The sequence below is a fragment of the Megascapheus bottae genome, chromosome 25 (genome assembly GCF_031878675.1).
Source record: "Megascapheus bottae isolate mThoBot1 chromosome 25, mThoBot2.hap1, whole genome shotgun sequence".
Lineage (NCBI taxonomy): Eukaryota > Metazoa > Chordata > Mammalia > Rodentia > Geomyidae > Megascapheus > Megascapheus bottae.
In genome coordinates, this window is record NC_143533.1 from 950423 (window position 1) to 977512 (window position 27090).

A 27090-nucleotide genomic window follows, 5' to 3' on the forward strand; every position below is an offset into this window, starting at 1 on the left:
CCTGCGGGTAAACCAGCTTCCAAGTACAGCTTTTCCCTCGAAAAGCCACTTGGGACGAGGTGGGATCTAAACATTGCAGCAAAATATTTAATTGCGTCCACATGTCATATTGCAAATTCTACCCGGATCCGGGAAGACACAGGTGGAGAAGCTCGAGTCTAAAGAAGGGACATGCTTACAAAACCATTAAGGAGTATCTTAGAAGCAGTCTCCGCTGTTACGGTAGCGTGGCCGAGCGGTCTAAGGCGCTGGATTAAGGCTCCAGTCTCTTCGGGGGCGTGGGTTCGAATCCCACCGCTGCCAAGTGCACCTTTTGGTCTCGGCTGCTTGGAGGCCGCGGCGTTTTTGCCTCGGTACACGAGCGCCCCCTGTCGCGGCGTCCGGGCGGAGGCCGCCGAGACGGCCGGCGGGGGGCGGGCCCGCGTGCGCGCCGGGGCGGGGCATTGTGGGTAAGAGGAAGCGCGAGGGCCGGCCCGCTCCCCCCACGTGTCCGCCGGAGTTTCTCCACCAGCAATATGGCCGCTCCCTGAGAAGAGGTTCCGGCCGCCGCCACCTCTGCAGCTGCGGCTCCCTGGGCCGTTGTCGCCGTCCGCGCGCGGCCCCGGCGGAGAGGTGAGTCCGGCACCGGCGGCGGCTCGGCTCGGGGTCGGGCCGCCGCCCTGCCGAGGCCGGATCAGGCCTGGGCTTCCCGAGTAGGCCGGGCGAGGCCCGCGAGGCGCCGCGTCGGTGGGGCTGGGAGACGCGGCGGCCGGCGGTGACTCCGGGCGCTCGCCGCGCCCGGCTCGGGTCGCCCTGCGGAGGGGCGCTGTCCCCGGCTGCGGCGGCCCCGGCGCCCGGCGGCCGCAGCGCGCGGGGCGGCGGGCGTGGAGCTCGGCCTCCGGCAACGTGGCGGACGTCCGCCCCGGCCCGAGCCGCTCCTCCCAGCCGGAGCGGACCCGCCAGGTCCAGCCCAGGGCTGCCCCAGGTACCCCCGGCCCCCGCGGGCCGGAGCGCGGAGAAGCGATCGAGGGATCGCTGCGACCGAGAGGTGGGGAGGATCGCATTCCTGTCCGCAGTGCCGAGTGGATGGAGAAGCTTCCTGCGCGGCCGGATCTCCTCGTTCCCCGGGAAGAAAACAGGTTGCCACGTCGTAACAGTCACAAGCCTTCGCCCTAGGTGCTGTCTCTTCCCCCCTGGTTCCGGGGGAGCCCTGGCGTTTTTTTATTTTGCCCGTGTGGCGCATGAAAATAGGAAAGGAGAGCAAGGTCCGGTAAGGTAGCGCCGAGCAGGCCTCCCACAGCGCTCCACAGAGGCGGGACTTGAACCCGTGGAGTCGGGTTCTCGAGCCCACGGTCTTATCCACTAGACCATAGTGCCTTTTATCGGAGGTGCGTGCAGCTGTGTGGTTAAGAGTGTGAGCAAGGCCGGTGGCCATCACCTAGACCTTGTGACTGGTGTCTTGATTACAGAATTACCTTGGGCACTTTATTCTCGGAGCCTTGGCATTCTCCTTTTTTAAAGGAGAAGGTGGTGGTAAGTCTTGATTTATATAGCTAAGAAAAGGCTTAGGTGTAAAGTTTCTTGGCATCAGGCATTTCCAGGTGTTGGGAGAAGAGTGAGTTAAAAAAAACAGTCGTCCAACCACAAACCTGATGATGTATATAATTAGTGTCTCTTTGTGCATACGACTGCAAGCTCACGCACAAGGACTTGAACTCAAGGCCTCCTGGTCTGACTTGGCTTTTCCAGGCTCTACGATTTGAGCCACACCCCTGCTGAAGGCTTTTTGTTGTTAATTGGAGATTGGAGTCTCACAGACTTTCTCCTGCCTGGCTTTGAACTTCATTCCTCATACGGAGGCCTCTAGACTAGGTAGAATTACAGGCTCTGTGTCTTGGCTCTTATCTGTGCTGGAGGAAATGGCAAGCAGAAAGAAACCAGTTTAGATTCTAGTGCTACAGACCAGGAACCTCCAAGTAAATACACAGGGAAGTTCGTGATTGTGATAAGAACCACTCAGGAAATAAACAGGCTTTGGGTGTGGCTAGAAGGGATTGGTTAGGGGTTCAGGCCTGGAGGGTTGATGGTTACAGCTAATAACCAGGAGTCCTCTCCAGGAAAAGCCCTGGGGAAAAAGGTGACTGCTGTGCCCGTCCTGTGGATGTCAGAGCTTAGCCTGTTGGAGGTCTGGCAGGTGGCTTGACTATCAGGCTGGGTAGAAATGGTTAACAGGTTTTTAGAGGGCTCTGGGGACCACGGGGGGGGGGGGGGGGGGGAGATAGTTTACATTGTATTTTCAGGCATAGAGGAGAGGGGGTGACTTGCCTTATAAGGACTGGCCTTTGCTGAATTAAAAGTAGGAAAGAGGATCTTAGGGAAGATGATGAGATCATGATTTATTAGTGAAATAGGCAATCACTTAAAGGGATCACCAGCAATTTCTGTGGGGGGTGTGGAGAGTGTGCCAGTCGTGGGCTTGAACTCAGTGTCTGGGCACTTATCTCTGAGCTCTTTTTTGCTCTAGGCTAGTGCTCTACCACATTGAGCCAGAGAATTACTTCTGGTTTTTTGGTTGTTAATTGAACTTTCCTGCCCAAGGCTGACTTTGAACCCCAATTCTCAGATGTCAGTTTCCTGAGTAGTCAGGGGTCATCTTGATCCATCCCATTCTGGCCTGGTTTTTTGTTTTTTGTTTGTTTTTGCCGGGGGTGGGGTGGAGAGGTAGTTTATTGGAAGTCATGTCAGCATCCTGTGTAGGGGTGAGCCACCAGCTCCCAGCTAGCATTTTTATTTTGAATGAACAGTGGTAGAAATGGCGTGGTGTGTGTCCAGGTGGGCAGTTGTGGGTGCTCTCGTGAAACCTTGCGTCAGGCATACCCAAGTGTGCTCACCCTTGATACGAACTTTGCTATGCCCAGTCTCACGCTGAAAAGTTGGAAGGTCACTGAGTTGGATCTTGTTGGCTGGGAGACTAGAAATGATCATCTTTAATTTTCTTCGTGTGTGTGTGTGTGTGCACTGGAACTTGAACTCAGGTCTCACTTAGCTTTTTCCAGTCAAGACTGGCACTCATCTACTTTGAGCCACTACTTTACTTCTGGCTTTTTTTTTTTGCTGATTAATTGGGGCTGAGGGACTTTTCTGCCCCAGCTGGCTTTGAACCTCCATCCTCAGCTCTCACTCTCCTGAGTGAGCCACCAGATAGCCTAAGATGATCACCCTTGCCGTGAGTCAGTCAGGTGTGGGATCCAGAGGGAGGCACAGTAGCCCTCTAGCCAGAGGGCACTCCTGTCCCTTGCCTAGACTGGCCATACCCTTTCCATGTGTGTGCTCAGTACCCTGGCTCACTTGGCCACAGGGCCAGCTGCAGAAAGGAGAGGTGCTTGCTCTACAGATGGACATGGAACAGGGCGAGCCTTCCACGCTCCTGTGTCCTCTCTGCCCCAAACTGTCCATCTAATGGTTCAAAGTTCTCCAGCCCTTCATTGCAGGTGGTTGTGATGGCTGTTCCCCTCCAGTCCCAATTTTTTCCTGCTCCGGGTTTTTTTCTTCTCTAAATCCTCCCACAGCATACCCATGCTCCACCTTGCCCTAACAAGTAGGCGCATGTGCTAGGCATTGGGGCACAGCACAGGACAGAGGAGACCAAAGTCCCAGCCTGTGTGCAGCCCTGGTGGTGACTTGTGTTTTGGAGAAAGGCAGAGCAGAGGAGTGGGGGTTGTGAATAGGGAGGTTGAGGTGGTCTTTAGGGACAAGGTGACATCTGAGCAAAAGTCAAGGAGATGCAGGAGGGATCCAGAAGGTTTTCCTCAGACGCAGAGGTGTTGTAGGAGGGGACAGGTCTGAGGGACAGGGCGGAGGACTGCATGGGCCACATGGGATTGGATGGGGCCTCCAGGATTCTCAGAGGAGAAAAGTTAAGGGTGATACCATGGCTTTGGTCTGGGGTGTATCTGTGATAAAGAAGGTCTGGGGGGGCAGCTAAGGTGACACTGAACTAATCCTGTGAACATCAGGGGTCAGGGCATTCTTGTGCAGACGCTGAGGGGTATGGACTGTGGGGGGTTAGGGGTGCGCGGCTGCCTTCCTCTGTTATATACTACCACCCCATGCCCTGGGCCTCTCCCCTGTGGGGACGCCTGCAGCCTTCCTTCCTGCAGGGCTGGCCACTGCCTGCTCAGCCCTCCTCACTCTGCTGTCTGCTTTGTCCCAATGCTTCCCTCCCCTGAGCAGCCCATGCCCCTTTCTCTGAATCCCCACTCAGTTGTCACCCCAAGACCTGCACTTACGGGTCATTGGATCATCCTGTACCGTCAAGCCACCTCACAGATTCCTCACACCAAGTTCCTGAAAGTATGGGCAAGCTTGACAACTCCCCTGTCTCTTGTCCAGCCTGGGCATGGAGTTTCTTGCCCGGGCTGGTTTTGACCTCTGTCCTTTGATCTCAGCCTCCTGAGTAGCTAGAATTACAAACCTGTGCCCCTAGCACCTGGCTGAATCTCTTTGCTTGCACCCACTGCGCGGCTGTGTGTTTCCTTCCCTCCCCTTCCCTTGGTCAGTGGAAGAGTTTGCAGTTGGCTGTCCACTGACACAGGAGCTGGTCAGTGTTGGTCTTGGGCCCCCACTCCCTATGCAGTGTCCAGCAAAACAGGTGGCCCAGCAGTACCGACTGGCTGACCCCCAGGTCTCTTGCTCTGCTTTGCAGATAGAGGTGAGGACTGCGAGAGGCGTGGCTATCTCTAGTATGGCCAATGAAGAGGATGATCCAGTCGTACAGGAGGTAACCGCTGCTGTCCACCCAGGGCCGTGGGCAGTGCTCCGAGCCCTACCACGTGTCCAGGCCAGTGTGGGAGCTGTTGCTATCCTAGTACCCTTAGTCTCTACCTGTGTAGCTGAACACTCCTTTCCAGGTCTCTAGTTCACTGTCCTTACCGCCGGGGCCTCCCTGGTGGCCCTGACTTGGACTCACTGGTGGTTCTGCTCTGTGCCAGTCTTTGAGCACTGTGGCTGAGCTCTTCCCTTGGTGCTTCGGGAGGTCAAGCCCACGACGTCTGGAGTCTGGCTTTGGGGTGGAAGTCTTAGACACGTATTCCGTGATTCTTCCTTATTTGGGGCTATTGCTTACTGTTTTTTGGATTTGAATTATGCATTTTAGCTGCAGCTACACTGTAAACACCAAGCTATGATGGGGGATGGGGACACTGGGTGCTGGACAGAGGGGCATCCGGGAGATGGAGAGCAGAGCCAGCCCTGGCATGCCTCTACTCAGATGCTCTCCCCTGAGTCCGTAAGGATGGCCCTGGGCATGTATGCAACTTGGTCTAAGTGGAAGGAGGAACAAGTGCAAGAGCCCAGGGGTAGGAGAGGGAACGGACCACATCTGTAGCTGGGAAACAGAAAGGAAACATGGGTGGGCTTGGTCAGGCAGGTCATGAAGGGACTTGCAGGCTGCTTTAAAACATGGTGACAAGTTGATCCAGAAGGGCAAGGGGCGGGGATCTTATTTTGGTGGGTGCTTTCCTAGCTTGGAATGAATTTGCTTGGCAAGTGACTCTTGTCCTGGTTACTGAGCACTGTCAGGAGGGAGGACTTCACGTGCCTGCTTGAGACCTAGTTCTCTTTATTCTTGGCTCTCTCTGAGCCACTACCCCTAACTGAAGTTTCAGGAGTGCGTTTGTGGCCACGGCTGGGGCCTGATGCTCTCTGCCCTGTGCTCTGGCTGAATCTTCTCCCCTTGTTCCCAGATCGACGTGTACTTGGCCAAAAGTCTGGCGGAGAAGCTGTATCTGTTTCAGGTAAACGTGAACCTCAGAGGTGACAGGGGAGCCAAGCCAGCAGGCTGGCCTGGGAAATCCGGGCCTGTCTTGGAATTCTCCACCCGAGTACAGTGTAGCTCCCTTCCCAAGTGGGGGGAGGTGGGGGGGGGGGGAGGCTGGTGTTGTCTCTGTGGGAGGCAAAGCCAGCAGCGCTCACATCTCAGACTGTACATCCAGCTGCCTTGGAAGTTTCCTGAGCTCAGGTGATACCTGCGTCAGGGGATCCTGTGAGGACGGGGCAGGGGGAAAAGCCACAGTGGGGGGGCCACAGAAGGTACCTCAGTCCTACCCGTCAGTATGCTCTCCTTTCTGGGCTAGTAACTTAGAGTGGTGAGTGGATTGCTTGATTGATTGGTTATCAGTCAGTCACGGGCTTTGAACTCAAAAGTGAATTTGAGTACTTTAATCCTGTGTTGCAGTAAGAGCAAGGGAGGCTCATGGCTGCCGTGGGCTGGGACAGACAGGTGGCAGTGATGGCATCGGCTTGTGCTAGGGAGAGGTCTGAGGTTTTGACTCATAGCGTAGTGATGACAGGGACGTGTGGGTCCTGGGCTGGTCACATGTCTACACCCCTGGCTGTCCTGGGAGCAGGACAGGGCAGAGGCCTGCCAGCTTCCAGAACCTGTACCCTTCCCCAGGGCCTGCAGCCCAAAGTTGTCGGAACTCTTAGCAACCTTCCTCGGGCCTTCTGTGTGGTAGGAGAAGGGCCTGCCCGCCCAGTGCTGGTCTTTCTCAGGGCTTCTCTGGACTCTAGCTTGTCACAGCAGCAAAGATGCCCTCACACCTGCTACCTGCCCTGTAGCCGTTGAGGGAGCTTGGAGGACCAAGAGGTAGCAGAACCCCAAAAGAAGGCACTTATACTCCTGGTTCCATGTGTCAGGCTCCCTAGAGGCTGGAGGGTGGGGAGGGACAGGGACGGCCTGCGCTCCAGCCAGCCAGCTGTGGCTCATCTCAGGGTGTGAGCCGTTTGCATAAAGCCAACTTTACACAGGGCATGAGGCCCAGGGAGGGTGTGGAATGGGGCTGGTGAGTAGGGTGCCACCCCCCTCTCCCCAGGCTTGATGTGGAGAACATCACATAGGTGTGATGGGGTCGCCAGTGGCCCAGGCCTGTCGTCAGTTCAGGGAACACGGCCAGGCCAGCCTTGTTTTCTGTCTCTCCTCCCTAGATGTTCCCCTTCTCCCAGTACCTGTAAATGGAGGGACCTTGGCCCTGGCTGTGCTGTTAACTCTTAGGCCCTTGGCTACCTGGTACCTATTTAACTGCTGATGCGGGGACAGGTCCCTCAGAAGTGAAAAGCACACTGAAATGGCTCTGCAGAAGGTGGCTGAGAAGACCCAATGCCATGGGGCCGCGGGTGGAGGTTTCAGGGTGCTTCCTGTGAGCCCTGGGTACTCTGGACTCTGTTAGAGTGACTTTCTTAGCCAGAGCTGCTGGCCAGACAGGATGGATTGATGGCTTCCTTCGTGCCCTTCCATCCCCAGTACCCCGTGCGTCCAGCCTCGATGACCTACGATGACATTCCACACCTCTCGGCCAGGATCAAGCCCCGGCAGCAGAAGGTGGGCTGCCCTCGCCCCCGGGAACAGTCAGGAAGGCTTGGGAGGGGGGTGAAGGGGCTGATGAAGCTGAGAACAGCAGCTCTGCGGGGAAAGACTGGGATCCCAGGAGAGGGGGGAGCGGATGGGAGGGTACAAGCTCAGGCCCCCTGGGCAGGAAGGGTGGGAGGAGGTGTCCTGGCTGAGCAAAGTCTGACCACCACCAGAGGGATGGTGAGGAGACCCGGGCTCCTTTGTCCTCAGAGTGCATGGCGAGACCTTCTCCCAGTGGTGCCATAGCAAGTTCTGCTTCTTTTCACCTAAACTTGGAGATGGGGTGTTTCTGAGGAATCCCCCCGAGTTTTAAACATCGGTGCCTGATTCACATTTTTGGTATGGAAAAGGCTGTGAACACCCCCATACACACCTCCAAGAAGTCACTGTGATGTTTCTGCTGCAGTTTGAGGTGGTGGCCTCTTTTGTGGCTTGAAGCCAGGTGCCCACGAGGTGGGGGCGTAGGGGCCTTCTGGGCAGAGGCCAGGCTGGGAATTCCTGTTGAGCTGTGCATTGGGGTCCTCACAGGTGGGGGTGGTGTTTGGTATTCCCAGGTAGAGCTGGAGATGGCCATCGACACCCTGAACCCCAACTATTGCCGCAGCAAAGGGGAGCAGATCGCACTGAACGTGGATGGCACCTGCACCGATGAGACCAACACGTATTCCTCGTGAGTCCCCAGCCTTCTCCTCCCCACCCCCTACCCCCAAGTCCACTGGGGCCAGATCGGAGTCTGGGTGAGGCCTCAGGGATAGATTGCTCCTCTATCACCACCCCTCCACGGGCGCAACACTGTTCCCAGCTCCTTAGCCAGCCCTTAGAGCCTCTGCCCACCACAAACAACGCTGTGGGCTTTGCTTGCTTGCTTGCTTGCGTTCTTGCCAGTTCTGGGGCTTGAACTCAGGGTCTCTGGATGCTGTCCTTGAGCTTCATTTATGCTCAAACCTAGGGCTCTACCATTGGAGCCATTGCCCCTTCCAGCTGTTGTGGTAATTTACTGGAGCTGAGAGCCTCATGGACGTTCTACCTGGGCTGACTTCAAATCACGATCCTCAGAGCTCAGTCCCCTGCGTAGCTAGGATGACAGATGTGACCCTGGTGGCTTCTGGGTTTTTCTATCTATTGACTTGCCGTCCAAGGCAGACAGGGGCTGCCCTTAGCCTTGGTGCTAGTCCGTGACTGGTGCGTTTCCTAAGGTGGGCTGGGCCCTCCAGGCCCCTCTGGAGCTTGACATCATCCTCCCTGTGCTCCCTCCCAGGAAGCTGATGGACAAGCAGACCTTCTGCTCCTCCCAGACTACCAGTAACACGTCCCGTTACGCAGCTGCGCTCTACAGGCAAGGTACGGGGCAGGAGACCTCGTCCAGTCTGGTGTCTGGCACCAACCCCCCCTGAGCTAGACCCTGCAGAGCCAGCCACTTAACCAGGGCACTGACAGGGGCTACGACCTCATAGGGCTCCAGGCTCATTCCTCTTGGGCACAGATACTTGAGAGCAGTGTCGTATTAACTTTGAGGTTAGGTGGTAGAATTTTGTGCAAGTTATTTATGACCCAGCAGCTCTGTTCATGAGAGCCCCAAAGTGGGAACAACCCAAAGGTCACCAGCCTGTGAAGGAGTAAACACAGCAGCAGCATTAGCTGGCCTGTGCCATCCTGACACCCTGGCAGCCCTGAACTCGGTGGACGAGGCCAGGCTCAAGAGTGTACACCCTTTTTTGTGCGAAATGGCTAGAATAAGCAGAACCCTAGAGACAGATCCACTTGGCTTACAGGCTGGAGGGAAGGGTGAAGTATGAACTGACTGGTTCTTTATGGGGTGATGAAAATGAGCTAAAATTGGCTGGCACTGCTGGCATGGGTGTAAATATATTAACACATCCAGTTGTACACTAAATAAAACTATTGTGACCCCCAGGAAGTCAGAATAAAATCAAAAGCAGGATCATGGAACTATAGTCATGGCCTTTTCTCTTCCTCATGGCTACCTCTCCACCACGTGAGCCATAGCTTCTCCTCTGGCTTTTCGGTGATTAGAGATGAGTCCCAGGGATTTTCCTGCCAGGGCAGAGTACCCCTCCTCAAATTTCAGCCTCCTGAGTAGGAATGCAGGTGTGAGCCACCGGTACCCAGCTTAATCTTTTATTTTGAACTATGTATCAAGGTTGTAGATTTTTAGAGCTACATTTTCTGTAGTCAAAATCACACACTCTTGCACAGTTCTCTAAATGGGCAAGCACTTCTCCAGCCTCATAAGCATTCCCAGATAGATTTCTTAGGAAGATGAGTAGGAGAGAGAGAGAGAGAGAGAGAGAGAGTGTGTGTGTGTGTAAGTGTGAGTGTTATGGTGCTTGAACTCTGGGCCTATGTGCTGTCCCTAAATTCTTCAGCATAAGCCTACCACTCTATCACTTTGAGCTACAGTGCCACTTCCAGTATTCTGGTAGTTAATTGAAGCTAAGAGTTTCAGGGACTTTCATGCCCTGGCTGGCATTGAACCACAATCCTCAGACCTCAGCCTCCTCCTAAGTAGCTGGGATTATAGGCATGAGCCCTCAGTGCCTGGCAATGGGCAGGCTTTGGGCAGGTTAGGTAAAAGGATGAAAAGGCAAGGAGCTGGGTGACAGTGGCTCACACCTGTAATCCTAGCTACCTGAGAGGCTAAGATCTGAGGATGAAGTTTGAAGCCAGCCCAGGCAGGATAGGCCATTGAGATTTTTCCACAAGAAAACCAGAAGTGGAGCTGTGGCCCAGAATGGTAGAGTACTAGCCTTGAGCAAAAAAAGCTCAGGGACAGTGCTCAGGCATAGAGTTCAAACCCCTCGACCAACATATAAATAACGAATGAGGGCTGGGAATGTGGCTTAATGGTAGAATACTTGCCTAGCATGCACAAAGCCCTTGGTTGCTTTCTCGGTACCACATAAACAGAAAAAGCAGAAAGTGGCACTGTGGCTCAAGTAGAGTGCTAGCCTTGAGGAAAAGAAACTCAGGGACATTGCTCAGGCCCTGAGTTCAAGCCCCGGGACTAGCAAGAAAAGAAGAAGAAATCCATTTCCACGTGGAGTGGGATAGTGGGAGGTATCTGGTGAGGCTTGAGGGGGAAAGTGGGTGAGATACCCAATAAAACTGGGACAAGTAATTCCAGGAAAACAGGGGGGACTGGTTGGAGGTAGCCCTGCAGGAAGTGGCTTTGAGCAGGAATTTTTAGGAGGCTGTTTGGCTGTGGGCCTAGGCCTTCTGGACTTGGGTGACTTGAGCCAGCTGGGTGTGTTGGCTTTGGTTCCTAGAGGCAGATTCAAGCCCATCTTCCTCTGCCAGGTGAGCTCCACCTGACGCCTTTACATGGCATTCTACAGTTGCGGCCTAGCTTCTCCTACCTGGATAAGGCAGATGCCAAGCACCGTGAGAGGGAGGCAGCCAATGAGGGTGAGCCCTGGCTTCCTGCCTTGCTGTCTGTCTTCTGCCTCTGGTTCTGGTGGGTTGGCTTGGGTCAGATTGGGGACATGCTTAACATCCCTCTATCCATGTTGAAGAAACCCAGAAGTCTCCCAGTCCCATAGGACCTGGGGTAAGGACTGTCCTCGAGACTGCTGTTTAGATATCTGCCTGGGATGATGGCTGATGAGTTCCAGGCTCCAGACAGCCTCCCCAGGGCAGGGCGGTCCTGGGGCTGGGCGGGGCCAGCAGAGCTGTGGTCAGTGGCTGCCTGCTTCCCTTGCAGCTGGGGACTCTTCACAGGACGAGGCGGAAGAAGATGTGAAGCAAATCACGGTGAGCTCTGGCCCTGGGCGAGGGAACAGCTTGCACTGAGGGATAGTGAAGGGCCCCTGCTCTGGGTGGGCGGACAGTCCTTCCTGTTGGCTGGCTGGAGGCCGGCTGAATCATTGCTCTTAACAGAGCAGCCTTGTTCTGTGTGGGAGGGCTCGAACTCAAGACCTGAGCTGCTTTTTCTCAAGGCTAGTGCTCTGCTGTTTGACTCACAGTTCCACTTTGGGCCTGGACTTTCCCTCCTGAGCTGGCTTTGGATTATAATTCTCAAATCTCAGCTTCCTGAGTAGCTCGGATTCCAGGCATGAGCCACTGGTACCAGGATCTCGTGGTCTTAAGTAGGAAGTCATGCCCAGGGGTCCCCTTGTTTATTACCTGTGTGATCCCACTGTGCTCAGTGGTGCCGGATGATGAGTCACCACCTTCATGCTTATTACAGCCCTTGAGAAGATGAGAACGTCAACCTCCTTAAGATATGTTTGAGTGGCTGTAGGTTGAAAGAGTCCCAGGTCCTTTTGTGCTTGGGCTGGCTTTGAACCTCGATCCTCAGATCTCAGCCTCCTGAGTAGCTAGGATTACAGGTGTGAGCCACCACGCCCCACTTGCCACAAGTTTTGAAAGAGAAATATTGTACAATACTCAAGAGGCTGAACCTGTGCCCTGGTTCATCTTACGGATGGTGTTGGATGGTAATGAGGCTGCAGGAATCTCGTCCTCTCCAGCAGCTTGTTGGGTGTCCCTCCATTGTGAACCCCGTGGTCCGTCAGCTAGAGTGCTCTGACAGGACAGATGGAAGCCAAGGTCACTCACTGGCTCTGGCCTGTGTGAGTGGCTCATAGACAGGGACGTGTTTGCCCGTGTGAGGAAATGAAGAGCAAGGAAACGTAAAAATGCCCTAGTGTGGGGCTTCCCAGTCTCCTTGTCAAAGGCTGGGACACAGCCTAGGGCAAGCGACAGGTGGAAGGCATGGCAGCCCCTTCTCCCCCCAAGGTGCGGTTTTCAAGGCCGGAGTCAGAGCAGGCTCGCCAGCGGCGTGTGCAGTCGTATGAGTTTCTGCAGAAGAAGCAGGCGGAGGAGCCCTGGGTCCAGCTGCACTACTGTGGCCTGAGGGTGAGCAGCCCGGCTCTAATACTCATTCTGTGCTAATGACATGGCGTGGACATCACACTTAGCATGTGCCAAGTGTGGGGCGCAGAGGCCAGCCTGGGGTTTCTGCTGGGGATTCTCCTTCTGGGGCCCTGTGGAGTGGGAACAGCTTGCTGGGCTCACAGCGGGGCTAGTGTTTGGTTACATATTTTTCTCTTGGCCCCGATCACAGTCCAGGAACCTCATCAGGTGCCACAGTAGAGAATCTGCCATCTGTCGCTGGCCTCAAGGTTCACTGCGCCCCTTCCCCGGGGAAATTTGCTCTGTGCTCAGTTTTCACTGGCTCTGGAACCTTCCCTTGAAACTGCATGGGAGGCAAGCAGTTGAAAACCATTAGTTCCCATGCTTTCTCTGGAACCTTCTGGAGGAGGCTTTTACTGACAGAGCCTTGACTCACGGTCAGATTTCCTACTGTGTGAGTGTGGGCAAGTTACCTAAACTTCCCTGCGCCCTGTGGATGGTAAAGCTAGGTAGAGTTAACTGTGTGACATGAGCTGAGCCACTGGAGCGGCAGGAGCGTGGAGCTCCGTGGCTGAGCTAGGGTGTGGCCATTGCTGCTTGTGTTTCTTCTGCATTACCATGGGTGTCAAGCAAGCTTGGCCTGGGGTGCTGGGCTCAGGGTGGATGGGGCCATGACTGGCCTTGGAGCAGGAGACTAGAGTGGGAGATAGGGCAAGGGTGAGGACAGGATGGGAGAGAGGCCGGGGGGGGGGGGGGGGGCATTGCCTGACCGCCCTGTCCCATTCCTCCCCTAATAGGACAGCCGCTCGGAGCATGAGCGGCAGTACCTGCTGTGCCAGGGTTCTGGTGGGGTGGAGAATACGGAGCTCGTCAAATCACCCAGGTGAGACTGGCCAATGCTGGGACCCTAGCCCCCTGTCTGCGGAGGGCAGCGGAGGAGGGGCCCCACCTGTCCTGCATTAAACCTGGGGCGGCCTTGGCCCATGCTCGTGGGGAGGGGTGGAGCCTCTGATCACAGCCATTTCCCTGCAGCGAGTACCTTATGATGCTGATGCCACCCAGCCAGGAGGAGGAGAAGTGAGTAAGGGGCTGGGGCTTCTCCCTCCCTTCCCACCCCTCTTCATCCCCACCCCCACCAGCATCCTCTAACCCGTCACTCACTCCCATGACAACAGAGATAAGCCCGTGGCCCCCAGCAATGTTCTGTCCATGGCCCAGCTGCGGACACTGCCCCTGGCCGACCAGATCAAGATTCTAATGAAGAATGGTAGGTACTGGGTTGGCCCAGTTCTGCCCAGCATGGCTGCAGACATGAGTGTGGCACAGTCTGAGGTCCCAGGGCAAAGCCTGAGGCCCTGCTTTCTAGAGTGCCCTGCTCTGCAGCTCCATCCTGGGCAAGGGCGCAGGTTCAGCTCCCTAGTGCAGCCCTCCTTACCACATCCCTACTGTGGGAACCTGCAGCAGGCGACCTGACCTGAGCCTTAGTGTGTCTATGAGAAAGCTCTCAATTGGGGCTGGGAGTTCTGCCTAGTGGTAGAGTGCTTGCCTAGCATGTAGACCCGGGTTCCATTCCTTGGTACCACAGGTACCGAGTTTGAGTTCTGGTTGTGGACCTAACAGAAAGAAAGGAGCTCACGATGCTTGGGGGAGGGTTCAAGGATCAGGCTTCCTCCAGGGTTGCTGCTTGCCTGCAGTCAGCCAGCAACAGCCATCCCTGTTCTGGATGCTCTGTTGCTCATTCTGAGGCTGCTAAGGTGCCTGGGGCCTGGTAGGCTGAGACCAGGAGAGGGGAGGACCAGGCCTGTCTCCTCGGTCTCCTGAGCCCTTGTTATTCTGTGTCCACTTCAGTGAAGGTCATGCCTTTTGCCAACTTGATGAGCCTGCTGGGCCCCTCAGTGGACTCAGTGGCTGTTCTGCGTGGCATCCAGAAGGTGGCGATGTTGGTCCAAGGAAACTGGGTGGTGAAGAGGTAAGCTGCTCTGGTTGATCCATTTAAGTTTTGTGTAACTGGTGATTTCTTGGGTCTAAACCCTGTCTTAATACTTTGTGTATATTCTGCCTGTATTTATTTTTTTTACTTTTTTACGTAAAAATGTTTTTAAAAAATTGAGCAGTGCGCAGTGGCTCGTGCCTATAATCCTAACTTCTCAGGAGGCTGAGATCTGAGGATGAGGGGCATTAAAGAACATGTGACTCTTATCTCCAATTAATCACTAAAAAATGGGAAGTGGGGCTGTGGCTCCAGGGGTGGGGTGGTATCCTTGAGCATTAGAGCTCATGATCGACCAAAAAAAAAAAAGAAAATTGTATGGAGAATGTTGTTTTTATTGAGAGACATTTGCCAGTCATCTTGAAATATTTCCCTACCCTCCAAAGAAAAGTTAGGGAAAATTCTGCAGGCCCTCAGACCACTCCAGTAGGATGCAAGTAACGTCTTATATAGCCAGGTGACCATATTCCATCTAATAGAATAATGTTCTGCCTGAAGCATGCTTTGGTGCACATCTTGGTTTTCATTTTATCTGAGAACGTTTGTTTTATTTGTGTGTGTGTTGGTACTGGGGCTTCACATCAGGGCCTGGGTGCTGTTTTTTAGCTTTTTTGCTCAAGGCTGGCCCTGTACCACTGAGTCACACCTCCACTTCTAGCTTTTCACTGGTTAAATGGAGGTAAGAGTCTCCTGGGCCTCCCTGCCTGGGCTGGCCTGGAATCACAATTCTGGGATCTTAGCCTCCTGAACTGTGATTACAGGCGTGAGCCACCAGCACCTCGCTTGCTTTTCTTCTTGAAGAATGTTTTTATGGAGCATAGAATTAATTCCTGAGGTGATTATTTTCCATTCCACAGGAGGATTTTGCTGTGTTCTGGCTTTATTTTTTTATTAGAAGTCCACTGGCCATCTAATACTGGCTGAGTTGAACTTCGGTCCTTGTTTACCTTAGGTTGTTTGGGAGAGTTTCTCTTTACTTCCTGCCGTTTCCTTACACCATGTGAAAGAGTGGATTTCTTATTCCATGGCCTCTTTGGGCTCATTGTTCCTGAGTTGTTTGTTTGTTTTGTTTTGCCAGTTCTGGGCCTTGAATTCCAGGTCTGAGCACTGTCCTTGAGCTTTCCCAAGGCTAGAGCGCTACCACTTGAGCCACAGCACCCCTTTCCGCTTTTTTCTATGTATGTGGTACTGAGGAATCAAACCCTGGTCTTCGTGTGTACTAGTCAAGTACTCTACCACTAGGCCAAACTCCCGGCCCTGACTGGCGGTTTTGTGGGTGTAGGAACACTCCCCATCTCATGTTCCTCGTGCCCACTGTGACTTCTGGCACACACAGACCCTTTAGTAAATATTGGGTGTCGTGGAAAATACATCGATAAAAACTCCCCCCTTTTTTTTTTCTTGCCAGTCCTGGGGCTTGGACTCAGGACCTCAGCACTGTCCCTGAGCTTTCTCAAAGCAAGTGCTCTACCACTTGAGCCACAGTACCACTTTTGGCTTTTTCTGTGTATGAGGTACTGAGGAATTGAACCTAGGGCTTTATGCATTCTAGCGCATGGGTCCTAGATGGCTGTTAGCCAGGACTGTCCCACTGGAGACCCTCTAGCCTTTATCCTGAAGTCCCCAAAATCTGCCCAGGCTCAACCTCTGATCTGAGGCTTCAGGTGATGAAGGCCTTTGTCTCTCTGTCTCTCTCTCTTTTTTTTGCCAGTCCTGGGCTTGAGCTCAGGGCCTGAGCACTGTCCTTGGACTTTCTCAAGGCTAGAGCTCTACCACTTGAGCCTCAGCACCACTTCTGGCTTTTTTCTATGTATGTGGTACTAAGGAATCAAACCCTGGTCTTTGTGCATGTTAGGCAAGCACTTGACCACTAGGCCAAACTCCCGGCCCCCTTTCTCTCTCTGTAACTGAAGTTTATTTCGTATCTGTAAGTAGTCCTGCCAAGAGGTTTTTGTTTGGTTTGGTTTTTGCTGCCAGTGGTGCTGGTCCTGAGCTTTATGTTTCAAGTCTGGCATTCTGCTGCTTGAGCCACAGCTCCACTTCGGCTTTGTCATATGGCTTTCCCCAGGAGCCCTGGGTCCCTTGAGGGTCCTGGAGCAGCATTCTTGGGGTGCAGCATGGCATACTGCCCCTCCCCATGAGGAGAGGAAAGGATCGAGGACAGGAACTGACCAACTCCTCCGTCCCCTTGTCTGGCAGTGACATCCTGTACCCCAAGGACTCCTCCAGCCCTCACAGCGGTGTCCCTGCCGAGGTGCTCTGCCGAGGCCGAGACTTCGTGGTAAGTAGCAGGCACGGGTGAGGAGGCCGAGCTGCGAGCCCTACCCTCAGCCTTTCTCCTTCCTCAGACGCTGGCTCCAAGCCAGGCAGTGCCTTAGTCTCCCCGGCATTGTGGATGTGAGCAGATGAGAGTGGGTGGAGGAAGAGATTTCTCGTGGCCCCGTGGGAAGTAGGGGGGTGGGTCAGGGGTGAGAATTGCCAGGGTGTGGCACTTCTGGGAAGTGGCCCCCTAGAAAGCTTCCCATGCAGTGCCTAGGATGGGCCAGACCTGGAGTCCCCCACCAAGTCACCACAGTGTCAGGAGGCACTGGCTGGGCAGAGCCTGGCCTGCGGGGGGCGCTCGGGTCCCGGTGGGGTAGGAGACTGGACCTGGCACCAGCGGAGGGTGGGTGGAGGCCTCGCCCGTGGCCGGGGCAGAGGTGTGCGGAGCGCTGGGTCCGTGTCCCCAGGGTCAGCACACCGCCTCCGGGAACCTGCTGCCTTTCTCCTCCAGATGTGGAAGTTCACGCAGAGCCGCTGGGTGGTGAGGAAGGAGGTGGCAACAGTGACCAAAGTAAGTGACGTCCCCCGAGGCCCGGCCGCCTGTGGAGGCCCCAGGCTGGCCGCCTCACTCGCCCCTCCGTTCAGCTGTGCGCGGAGGATGTGAAGGACCTGCTGGAGCACATGGCTGTGGTGCGGATCAACAGAGGCTGGGAGTTCGTTCTGCCCCACGATGGGGAGTTCATCAAGAAGCACCCGGATGTGGTGCAGCGGCAGCACATGCTGTGGACCGGCATCCAGGCCAAGTACGAGCGTGCGGGCGGGGTGGGAGAAGGCGCCGCAGCCCTGCTCAGTAGGGATGACCCCAAACCCTCCCATGTGGTCATCACCTTCTCCCCCCCTCACTGCTCGGTGACCGCAGCACCCCAGCTTGAGGGCTGCAGCAGATCAAGAGGCAGTGATCGGGGTTGGGGCTCAGAGCTCAAATGATCTCTTTTCTTCCAGGTTAGAAAAAGTCTATAATCTCGTCAAGGACACCATGCCAAAGAAGCCAGATGGACAGGCAGGTGTGTGCGGCTGTGGGCTGGCTCGCTCAGTCCTCCCAGCCCAGAATGGGTCCAGGTGGGGATGGGGCGCCCTGGAGGCTTCTGTCGGGACTGGCCGTGGGCTCCAAGGCCTGCAGGCCCTGTCCAGCCGGGAGGGACCTGTGGGACTTGACATGCCCTGACCTTCCTTCCTCATTGTGGGGTCACCCAGTTGCACCCATACCAGCAAGGTGTGGAGGGAGAAAGACAGCCCTTGGCCCCTGGCGTCACCCCGTCCTCCTCACAGGACCTGCTGTGCTCATCTCCGGGGACCAGCGAGTCCAAGTTGCCAAAAGCAAGGCCCAGCAGAACCACGTACTCCTGGAGCGGGACCTGCAGCGGCGGAAGGAGCAGAAGCAGGGCCCTGCGGGCCTGGCGGGTGTGCAGATCAAGCAGGAGCCCCTGAGCGAGGAGGGAGAAGACGAGGACGAGCCCGACGCCCAGGAGGAGGAGGAAGAGGAGGAGGAGGAGCCCATGGACACCACGCCAGGCGGTGGTGGCAGTGGCGGTGGTCCTGGCAACAGGCTGGCTAATGGGCTTCCCACCGGGCGCGCTGCTGCTGGGGACAGCTTCAACGGGCACCCGCCCCCTGGCTGTGCCAGCACCCCGGTGGCCCGGGAACTCAGGGCCTTTGTGACGGCCACCTTTCAGAGACAGTTTGTGCTCACGCTGAGCGAACTGAAACGCCTGTTCAACCTGCACCTGGCCAGCCTGCCGCCCGGCCACATGCTTTTCAGCGGCATCTCGGACCGCATGCTGCAGGACACGGTGCTGGCCGCGGGGTGCAAGCAGATACTGGTGCCTGTAAGTAGAGCCTGCGCCTGCGCACAGCGCGCCGTGGGGGGAAGGGTGAGACCAGCTTCTAGTAGCTGCACGTGCGCGTGGGCAGCTTCCTGGGCGCAGGTGTGGTGGCCGTGTGCAGGCCTCTTGGGGGCTCCACATCCTTCTCTGAAGTGGGGTGCTACTGGATTTTGTGTCACAGGACTTGGGGAGGGACCACGTAGACCTGAAGGGCCTTGCTGGTGGTCTGACCCGTGTTGAGGGGTACAGGACCCAGGTCAATTCTTCCTGCTGCTTCAGTGACCTGAATCGAGTCTTCTCCCCAGCTTGGACCTGGGTCCTGGTGGGCCGTGGGGTCCCGGGCTTCTGTCCTCTCAGCCAGGCAGCCTGTGATGGCAGCAGGGCATGGAGCCATGTGTGTTGTTATGGGCGCCCAGATGTAGGTGAAAAGAGACGGTGGCGGAGGCTTTGTCTAGGGGGGAGACTGGCTGCCGCCCAGACCAGAGAGCACTGACACGGCCAGTGCCCGGGTCAGGTCGCCCAGGCCAAGGCTCACACATGTCCAGCAGAACTAGGACAGCAGGCCCTGTGGGTCCCGGGCCGGCTGGCCGCCTCCAGGGACCTGGCGCTATTGGCATGGAGCCTCCTTGGCAAGGTCTCTAGACGGTATTGAGATCCAGGGCCCCTGGACCCCCAGTAGGTGGGTCAAGTTCTCAGCCAGCCTTTCTGTGTGTGCTGAGCGCATGAGGGAAGGGCGTCAGGCTGACGTTGGTGAGGTGAGGTGCTGGGATGGGGGGGGCCTGCAGGTCCGGGACCTGCAACGACCAGGCCTCCTTCCTCCTCGTAGACTGCTCGCTGCAGGGAGGCCCTGGGCCTTGACTGGCCGAGAGGCCTCAGATCCAGTCCAGCCCAACGTTCTCTCTACACGAGAGAGGAAGCCTAGGGAAAACACAGAGACACCAAGTTTAAGCTGAGTGTGCCAGCCGTGCTTGTGACCCCAGAACTCTGGAGCTGGACGCAGGGAGATTGTGAGTTGGAGGGCAGTCTGGGCTAGAGAGACCCTTCTTAACGAAACATGTGGGGCCTGGAGTTTGGCCTAGTGATAGAGTGCTTGCCTAGCATGCACAAAGACCCGGGTTCGATTCCTCGGTATCACATACCTAGAAAAAAGCTGGAACTGGCACTGTGACTTAAGTGGTGGAGCTCTAACTTTGAGAAAGCCCAAGGACAGTGCTCAGACCCTGAGTTCAAGCACCAGGACTGGCAAAGAAAAAAAGGAAGGGGGGGGGGGGGATGTGTGCCAGTGGCTCACCTATAACTAGCCGGCTACTCAGGAGGCTGAGGTATGAGAGTTGAAGTTGAAAACTAGCCCAGGCAGGAAAGTGAGGTATTTGTTTTGGTTTATTTTAGTTTGTTTTTGCCAGTCCTGGGACTTGAACTCATGGCCTGGGCACTGTCCTTGAACACTTTTTGCTCAAGGCTGGTGCTCTGAACCATAACGGCATTACCTGCCTTTTCTGTGTATATGGTACTGAGGCATCCAACCTAGGGCTTCCATGCATGCTGAGCAAGCACTCTACCATTGGGCTATGCTCCTGGTAGAAAGTGAGATTCTTATCTCCACAACTAAGCATCACAAAGCTACAAGTGGGAGATGGGGCTTCAGTGGCAGAGTACCATCCTTGAATGGAAAAAGCTCAAGGACAGCACCCAGGCCCTAAGTTCAAACCCCAGTTCCACCAAGAAAAGAAAAAGACTAGGCTATTCTTTGTCGCCCGCCTGGCCATGGCTTACTTTTCTTTTTGGAGATGTGGCTTCATGTGATTAAGTGATACCCTATAAAGCCCACATCAGGGTTTCCAGAAGTGCTGCTAGTCACTGTAGGACCCCCCTCCCCTTTTCCTTCTCCCCTCTCTAGGTCTAGAGCCCCTCTCCTGGTCCACCTGTGGACCCCGCTGAACCAAGTGGCCTGGCTCTGGAGTCAGGCAAAGCCTCTGTGGTCCTTGGGGAGACGCCGCCATGATGGTGGAGTCTCTGCTCTGGCCCTTCGGGGGAGAAGAATGTAGGCAGGGTTGAGCTCGTGACAGCTGGTGGGAATCAGAAGCTGGCTCCCCCTGTCCACAGCCCTGGGGGGGTGCCAGGCTCTCCTGGCAGCCAGTGAGTGGACAGTGCTGGGCCGGGGTGGTGGGCAGGCCAGGCAGCGGGACTGCGAGGCAGATAAATGACCAACTCACACCTGGACCCGGCCAGTTTCCCCCCCAGAGTGCCGCTTCCCCGGACGAGCAGAAGGTGTTCGCCCTCTGGGAGTCTGGAGACATGAGCGATCAGGTGAGGTGACGTTGCCTCTGTCTTCCGGGAGTGGGGGGCCGGGCTGGGCCTGGGCGCTGGACGCAGTCACACCGTGGCCACTCTTGTCAAGAGTCACGAGCAGCAGAAGTATATTTGCACAACTGCAGTGTTTTCCCGAGATGCCCCTGGTGTTCAGCAGTGGCTTGCACACCCATAGGCTTTGCACACGGGAGCAGAGAAGTGCCCCGTGGCCTCTGGCTGTGCGATTCCTAAGCATTCCTCACCAGGTCCCAGGCCTGGATTTTAAGAACAGTTGGTTCTTTACCTCGCTAGCTCTTGGCAAGGGGAGGGCGTCGGGTGTTTAGGGAACAGAAATGTGGACTAGCCCTGAGGTTCTCCTTTTACCCCCATAAAGTTTTCTTGATTCACAGACTTTTCTGAACTTGAAAGTTAAACTTGGATTGCTAAAGTGCCAGGTGGGCTGGGGAGATCAGTATTTTATAGTCCTAAGGAGGGGCGTGTGTGCGTGCGCACACTCGTGTGTGCCAGGGCTTGAATTCAGGGCCTGGGTGCTGTCTCTGAGCTCCTTTTTGCTCAAGGTTAGTGCTCTCTAGTTGAGCCACAGCTCCACTTCTGGTTTTGTGCTGGTTAATGGAAATGAGTTTCCTGTCCGGGCCGGCTTTGCACTTTTAGATCTCAGTCTCCCGAGCCACTGGTGCCCAGCTCGTGTTTTGGTTTGATTTGGGGTAGAAGGCATTTTTTCAGCCTTGGTTCTGAGAAGCAGTGGCACTGTTTCATGCCAGGACTTTGAGTGAGGTTGATGGATTATTCTCAGCTGCGGTGGCAGCTGCCCTTGCTTCTTGAGACTCCTCTCACCCTGGGGTTGGTTCTAGAAGTCTGTGCACTGCACACTGCCCGTCCTCCGAGTCCTCCTCTCGTTCCTGTGTGGAAACCTTGATCAGGGGCTGCAGCAGGGGCACTCGGGAGACTCGCCCAGTTTAGGCAGAGGCGGCGGCGTGCGGGGCGGGTCGCTGTGTGAACACAGCTCCTATAACAACTCGTCTCTACTGCTAAAGCATCGACAGGTTTTGCTTGAAATTTTTTCCAAAAATTACCGTGTGCGCCGGAACATGATCCAGTCTCGGTTGAATCAAGAGTGTGGAGAAGATCTAAGCAAACAAGAAGTGGATAAAGTGCTGAAGGTACGCCCGTCACTTGTGCACTGTCACACCCGTGACCCCGGCTCTGATCACGGGCAGCACAAGGCTGCCAGCTGTGTGGAAAGGACTGGAGTTGGGCATCTTACCTCCTGCTGGGTGTGCGTCGAGTCTGCTGAGTGACCATCTTCCCCAGCTGCCAGTGCACTGAGTGTGGAAAGGGTGACCCACTACCTGCACTGTGTGCAGAGCTGTGGGTAGTAGGTCACCCTCTCAAGACACATTCATTAGAACCCAAACTCCCATTTTTTCCGCCCTACCCCTGGGCCTAGGCGCTGTCCCTGAGCTCTTCAGCTCAAGGCTACCACCCTACCCTTGAGCCAAGCTCTGCTTCCCGTTTTCTAGAGGTTAATTGGAGACAAGAGTCGCCTGGCTGGCTTTGAACCTTAATCTTCAGATCTCAGCCTCCCTAGTAGCTAGGATCATATATAGACCAGAGTCACGAGTGCCATCATAGAATCCTTTTTTGTGTGTGTGCCATTCAGAGGGTTTGGACTCCACTTGTGGCTCTTTGGTGGTTAATCAGTAATCAAGAGTCTCACAGGGGCTGGGAGTGTGGCCTAGTGGTAGAGTGCTTGCCTAGCATGCCTGAAGCTCTGCGTTCAGTTTCTCAGTACCACATACACAGGCAAAGCCCACGGACAGTCAACGCCTAGTCTCACAGACTTGACTACCTGGGCTGGCCTTGAACTGCAGTCCTTACTTAGGTCACAGCCGTCTGAGCAGCTGTGATACACTCGTGAGCCATTGGTGCCTAACTTTCGTCCATGTATTTTGACCTGTTACCTAGAACCCTTAAGGCATTGGATTCTGGCTAAGTAAGGTCTTTGTTCTGGTTAATTTAGCAGTATTTGGGGTTTACAGAGCCCGTGTATTTTATAGTTCCTCTTAAAATATCCCAAGACGAGGCCCAGGCCCCCAAGCCTCGAGGAAGAGGCAGCTCTTCACGTGTCACATTTATTCTGCCCAGCAATCACATCTGGCCGATCAGTCTGGAGATCACGGCCAAGCTTCCTTTTCTGCTAGGATCTGTCCTTTACCCTGCTTCTCTTCTTTCCTGTAGGACTGCTGTGTAAGCTATGGTGGCATGTGGTACCTTAAAGGGACAGTACAGTCTTGACAATAGTAGCAGACCACAAACCCAATGAATCCAAGCCAAGGAAGGGTGGCGGAGCCGGGCATCGTCTCCACTTGCCTGAGAAGACACAGCAGGAGGCACTGCCCGCCTCGTGCCCTGCGGCCGTGCCCTGCCCTGCCCAGAATAGCGGAGAGCAGTGGGGTCAGCTTCGGTGAGATCGTGCCAGCACACAACTGGACCTCTGCAGTACCATTTGAAGTTCCTCATGTATTGTGCTTACTATTTGGTTCATTCTCCTAATAAAGACAGTGTATACTGACTGACTCACGCAGGATGTTGAAAACCATGCTTTCCTATTTTCTTTTTCAAATTTAATGCCAACAAAGTCAAAGTTATGTTTACAAGATGAAGAGAGAGAGAGAGAAAAAAAAAACTTCAAGGTTTTTGTATTTAAAAAGCCTACAAGCCAATATCTAATCTTGCTAAGACTTCTGCCAATTTCATTATACCAAATTGAATGGTTTCCTGGTTGGGTTTTAGTGACCGTGTTACCTTTTATGACACCTACTTTAACGTCGCACTCTCAGCTGTTTACAAAATTAGGATCAGACCCATCTCCTCGTAATGTTTGCACAAAGAAGGAAACAAAACCAGGTAAGTGTGGAGCAGTGTAAAATGAGCTTATCACACTTCAATGTAAAAAAATTTCTATTTTGTGTATTTTTAAAATAAAATACTAAACACTAAATTAGCATCTTGGTGCTGCTGTCATTTTGGGGGTGCCCTCAAAGCATTAGTGTATATGTATAATGCATAACACAAATATATTATTAGTATATTATTATTTTGTCCATACCTCGGGCTTCAGCTCAGGGCCTGAGCACTGTCCTTGGGCTTTCTCAAGGCTGGAGCTTTACCACTTGAGCCACAGCACCACTTCTGTTTTTTTTTTCTGTGTATGTGGTACCAAGGAATCAAACCCAGTCTTCATATAAGCTAGGCAAGCACTCTTATCACTAGACCAAACTCCTGGCTCCATTGTTTGTATATTATTGAGGGCACGCAGACCACAGCAAAGAACTGGTCACATTCACATGTGTTTCAGTCCCAAATACTGTTTTTGCATTATTGCTCCTTGTGTGAATCCTGCAAGTGGACCATTTGTGCCAGACTCGTGCTAGCATTCCTGTGACATCCCAGCCACAGCATTCACAGGCACCTGCCACCAGCACAGCTTGGGCTCCTGGAGGCCTCCTGCTGAGAAGAAAGCAGTGAACACTCAGGGCTGGGAATCTGGTTTAGTGGTCGAGTGTCGATTCTTAGTAGCACATAAATAGGAAAGGCCAGAAGTGACGCTGTGGCTCAAGTGGTAGAGTGCTAGCTTTGAGAGGCACGGAGACAGTGCCCAGACCCTGAGTTCAAGCCCTAGGACCGGGGTGGGGGTGGGGGTGGAAGATCTAGCTACTCAGGAAGCTGAGATCTGAGGATCAAAGCCAGCTCTGGCTGTACAAAGCCTAGAGACTTACTCCAATTAATCACTAGGAAACGGGAAGTGGGGCTTGGCTCAAGGGTAGGGTGGTCGCCTTGAGCTGAAGGGCTCAGGGACAGGGCCCAGGCCAGAGTTCAAGCTCCATGACCCACTAAATAAATAATGAGCCGGAGCGTTGAACTGGGGGGATGAGTGCAGAGCCCGAGGTTATCGCTTGAGACCTAACCTGTAACCACCAAAAGGGCAGAAGTGAAGGTGTGGTTCAGATGGTGGAGTGCCAGCTGTAAAGGCATCTCCACACAGTTCAAGAGAGGGAGTATTATGAGGGAGAGCGCCAGCCTCCAGCCACACATCATGGAGTGGGGCGGGGCAAGAGAGCTTCTGTCTTAACGGGAGAGTCTACAGGGAGAAGGGGGTGTGGCCATGGGAAGCGGAAGTGACTTCAGAGGGTGGGGAAATGACTCAGTCTGGGAGACCTCCCACTGCCCCTTCTCCCCCATGCCAGTTACCCGAGCTGTGGGTGCTGGTTGCGGACTTGCAGGGTGCAAGGGGAGAGTCGGGAAGTGGCCGTTTCTCCTGAGTGGACCTAACAGGCACTGAGTGAAAATGCTAAGTGAGATCGAGGCCTCTGAGTTCTTGACACAGCTAGCATTGTGCAGCACACCTTCGAGTATGTATAAAACAAACAGGTACTCAAAGCTAGAGCCATTGCGAAGCCCTGGACCCCCCAAAAGAGGCATATGCAAAGTGGAAAATGGATAGAATAAAAGATGCTCCATTCCTTGACAAAATCTGTGTGTTGGGTGTGGGCCTTGAACTTAGAACCTAGGGGGCTGAACCCTGAACTTGTTTGCTAAGGCTGGAGCTCTACCACTTAAGCCACGGTTCCTCTGTTAGATGTTGAGTATGGAGAGTCACAGAGACTTTACTGACCAGGCTGGCTTAGAACCTTGATCCTTAGCCACTGGCACCTGGCTTGACATGTTATTAAAGAAGGGCTGTTTTGTTTTTTTTTTTATTTGCCTGTCCTGGGGAGTGAACTCAGGGTCTGAGCACTGTCCTTGGGCTTTCTGAAGGCTAGTACTCTACCACTTAAGCCACAATACCACTTCAGATTTTTCTATGTATGCCAATACCAAGGAATTGAACCCGGGTCTTTGTGCATGCTAGGCAAGCACTCGGTACCACCACGCCAAACTCCGGGCCCCATAGCGGAGATATTCTTGATAAATAGGACCAAGAAAACATGTTTACTCTCACAGCCACTACTGTGGATATACCACAGTAGTTAGATAAGGATTGTAGGGTTCGGGAGTTTGGCCTAGTGGTAGAGTGCTTGCCTAGCGTGCACAAAGACCAGGGTTTGATTCCTTAGTACCACATACATAGAAACAAGCTAGAAGTGGTGCTGAGGTTCAAGTGGTAGAGCTCTAGCCTTGAGAAAAATCCAAGGACAGTGCTTAGGCCCTGAGCTTAAGCCCAGGACTGGCAAAAAATGAACAGTAATAGAGAATCCAACAAGATACATGGACCTGTAGCTTACAGCTTTCGTATACACAACTAGCTTAGATGTGAAAAGACTTGTTTTTGTGTGTGTGCAAGGCTGGAGCTCTCCCACTTGAGTCATGACTCCACCACTGACTTTTTGCTGATTAATTGGAGATCAGAGTCTTATGGTGTTTCCTGCCCCGACAGGCATCAAACCTTGGTCTTCAGATCTTTCTCCTGAGTAGCTAGGACTACATGTGTGAGCCAGTGAAGCCAAGATCTCTTTATGAGAGGTGTTTGAAAATGAAAGACTCACAGGCTTTAAAAAAAAAAAAAAAAAGACAAGCCCCTCTTTCTGGGTAGAAGTCTATATATGTGTGTTCTTATTTTGATCTTTTTTTTTTTTTTTTTTGCCAGTCCTTGGACTTTCTCAAGGCTAGAGCTCTACCACTTGAGCCTCAGCACCACTTCCGGCTTTTTTCTATGTGGTACCGAGGAATCGAACCCGGGTCTTCATGCATGCTAGGCAAGCACTCTACCACTAGGCCAAACTCCCGGCCAACCCCCTTAATCTTTTTTTTAAAAAAACATCTTGAATCCAAGTACAGGTGGCTTCTCACTAGGCCAAGATCTAAGGACCACAATTTGAGGCCAACCCAGGCAGAGAAGTCCATCAGACTCCTGTCTCTAACCATAAAGCTGCAAGCAGCGTGGTTTCTGTGGTAGAGCAACATCCTCGAGCATAAAAGGTCAGGGACCCAGGATAAGAAAACGAGCCAGGCACCAGCGCCTCATGCCTGTCATCCCAGCTACCCGGGAGTCAGACCTGAGGATCTCACCCTGGGCACGACTCCAATTCACCAGCAGACGCGGCAAGTGGAGCCCCAGCCCCAGTGCTGTCAACAAAAACGAAGATGGACTTCTCAAAGGAGGCGGGTGCTGGACCGCCCCGGGAGTGGCGGCGGCCTGTAACCACCCTGAGACCCAGCCGTTCATTTCCATGGTCAGCTTTATTGGGCGTTTAGAAAAATATATACACTAACCAGAGCCTGTTTTCTTAAATAGTCTTAAATTAAAAGTGTGCGGGAGCGGGGCGTCCTGGCGGGAGTTACGGGAGCCGCAGCCCCAGCCCCGGCCCCCTCGAGTCGGGGAA

The 27090-nt window shown here is 54.2% G+C and overlaps 1 protein-coding gene and 1 non-coding gene across 2 annotated transcripts; both read left to right on the forward strand.

Annotated features, from left to right (window-relative positions):
* The first annotated feature begins 221 nt into the window (after window positions 1–221).
* Window positions 222–303, forward strand: Trnal-aag (transfer RNA leucine (anticodon AAG)). The gene has a single exon. It is a non-coding gene; the product is annotated as a tRNA-Leu (tRNA).
* A 195-nt stretch (window positions 304–498) lies between these two features.
* On the forward strand, window positions 499–23708 carry Polr3e (RNA polymerase III subunit E). Its single transcript, XM_090357829.1, has 21 exons — window positions 499–612; window positions 4685–4759; window positions 5724–5774; window positions 7280–7357; window positions 7942–8057; window positions 8646–8728; window positions 10706–10813; window positions 11109–11158; window positions 12146–12265; window positions 13060–13145; window positions 13295–13339; window positions 13438–13529; window positions 14111–14231; window positions 16452–16533; window positions 17026–17085; window positions 17160–17317; window positions 17517–17578; window positions 17844–18400; window positions 20627–20704; window positions 21742–21867; window positions 22946–23708. The coding sequence occupies exons 2-21, from the start codon at window positions 4724–4726 to the stop codon at window positions 23000–23002; spliced, it is 2166 nt and encodes a 721-aa protein (XP_090213955.1). The 5' UTR covers window positions 499–612; window positions 4685–4723; the 3' UTR covers window positions 23003–23708.
* Window positions 23709–27090: the final 3382 nt, after the last annotated feature.

Coding starts and splice junctions, on each gene's coding strand:
- Polr3e (XM_090357829.1), top strand. CDS start 4,724: ATGGCCAATGAAGAGGATGATCCAGTCGTACAGGAG. Junction 10,814..11,108: donor GAGGGAGGCAGCCAATGAGG/GTGAGCCCTGGC, acceptor CTTCCCTTGCAG/CTGGGGACTCTTCACAGGAC. Junction 17,318..17,516: donor TGGACCGGCATCCAGGCCAA/GTACGAGCGTGC, acceptor CTTTTCTTCCAG/GTTAGAAAAAGTCTATAATC.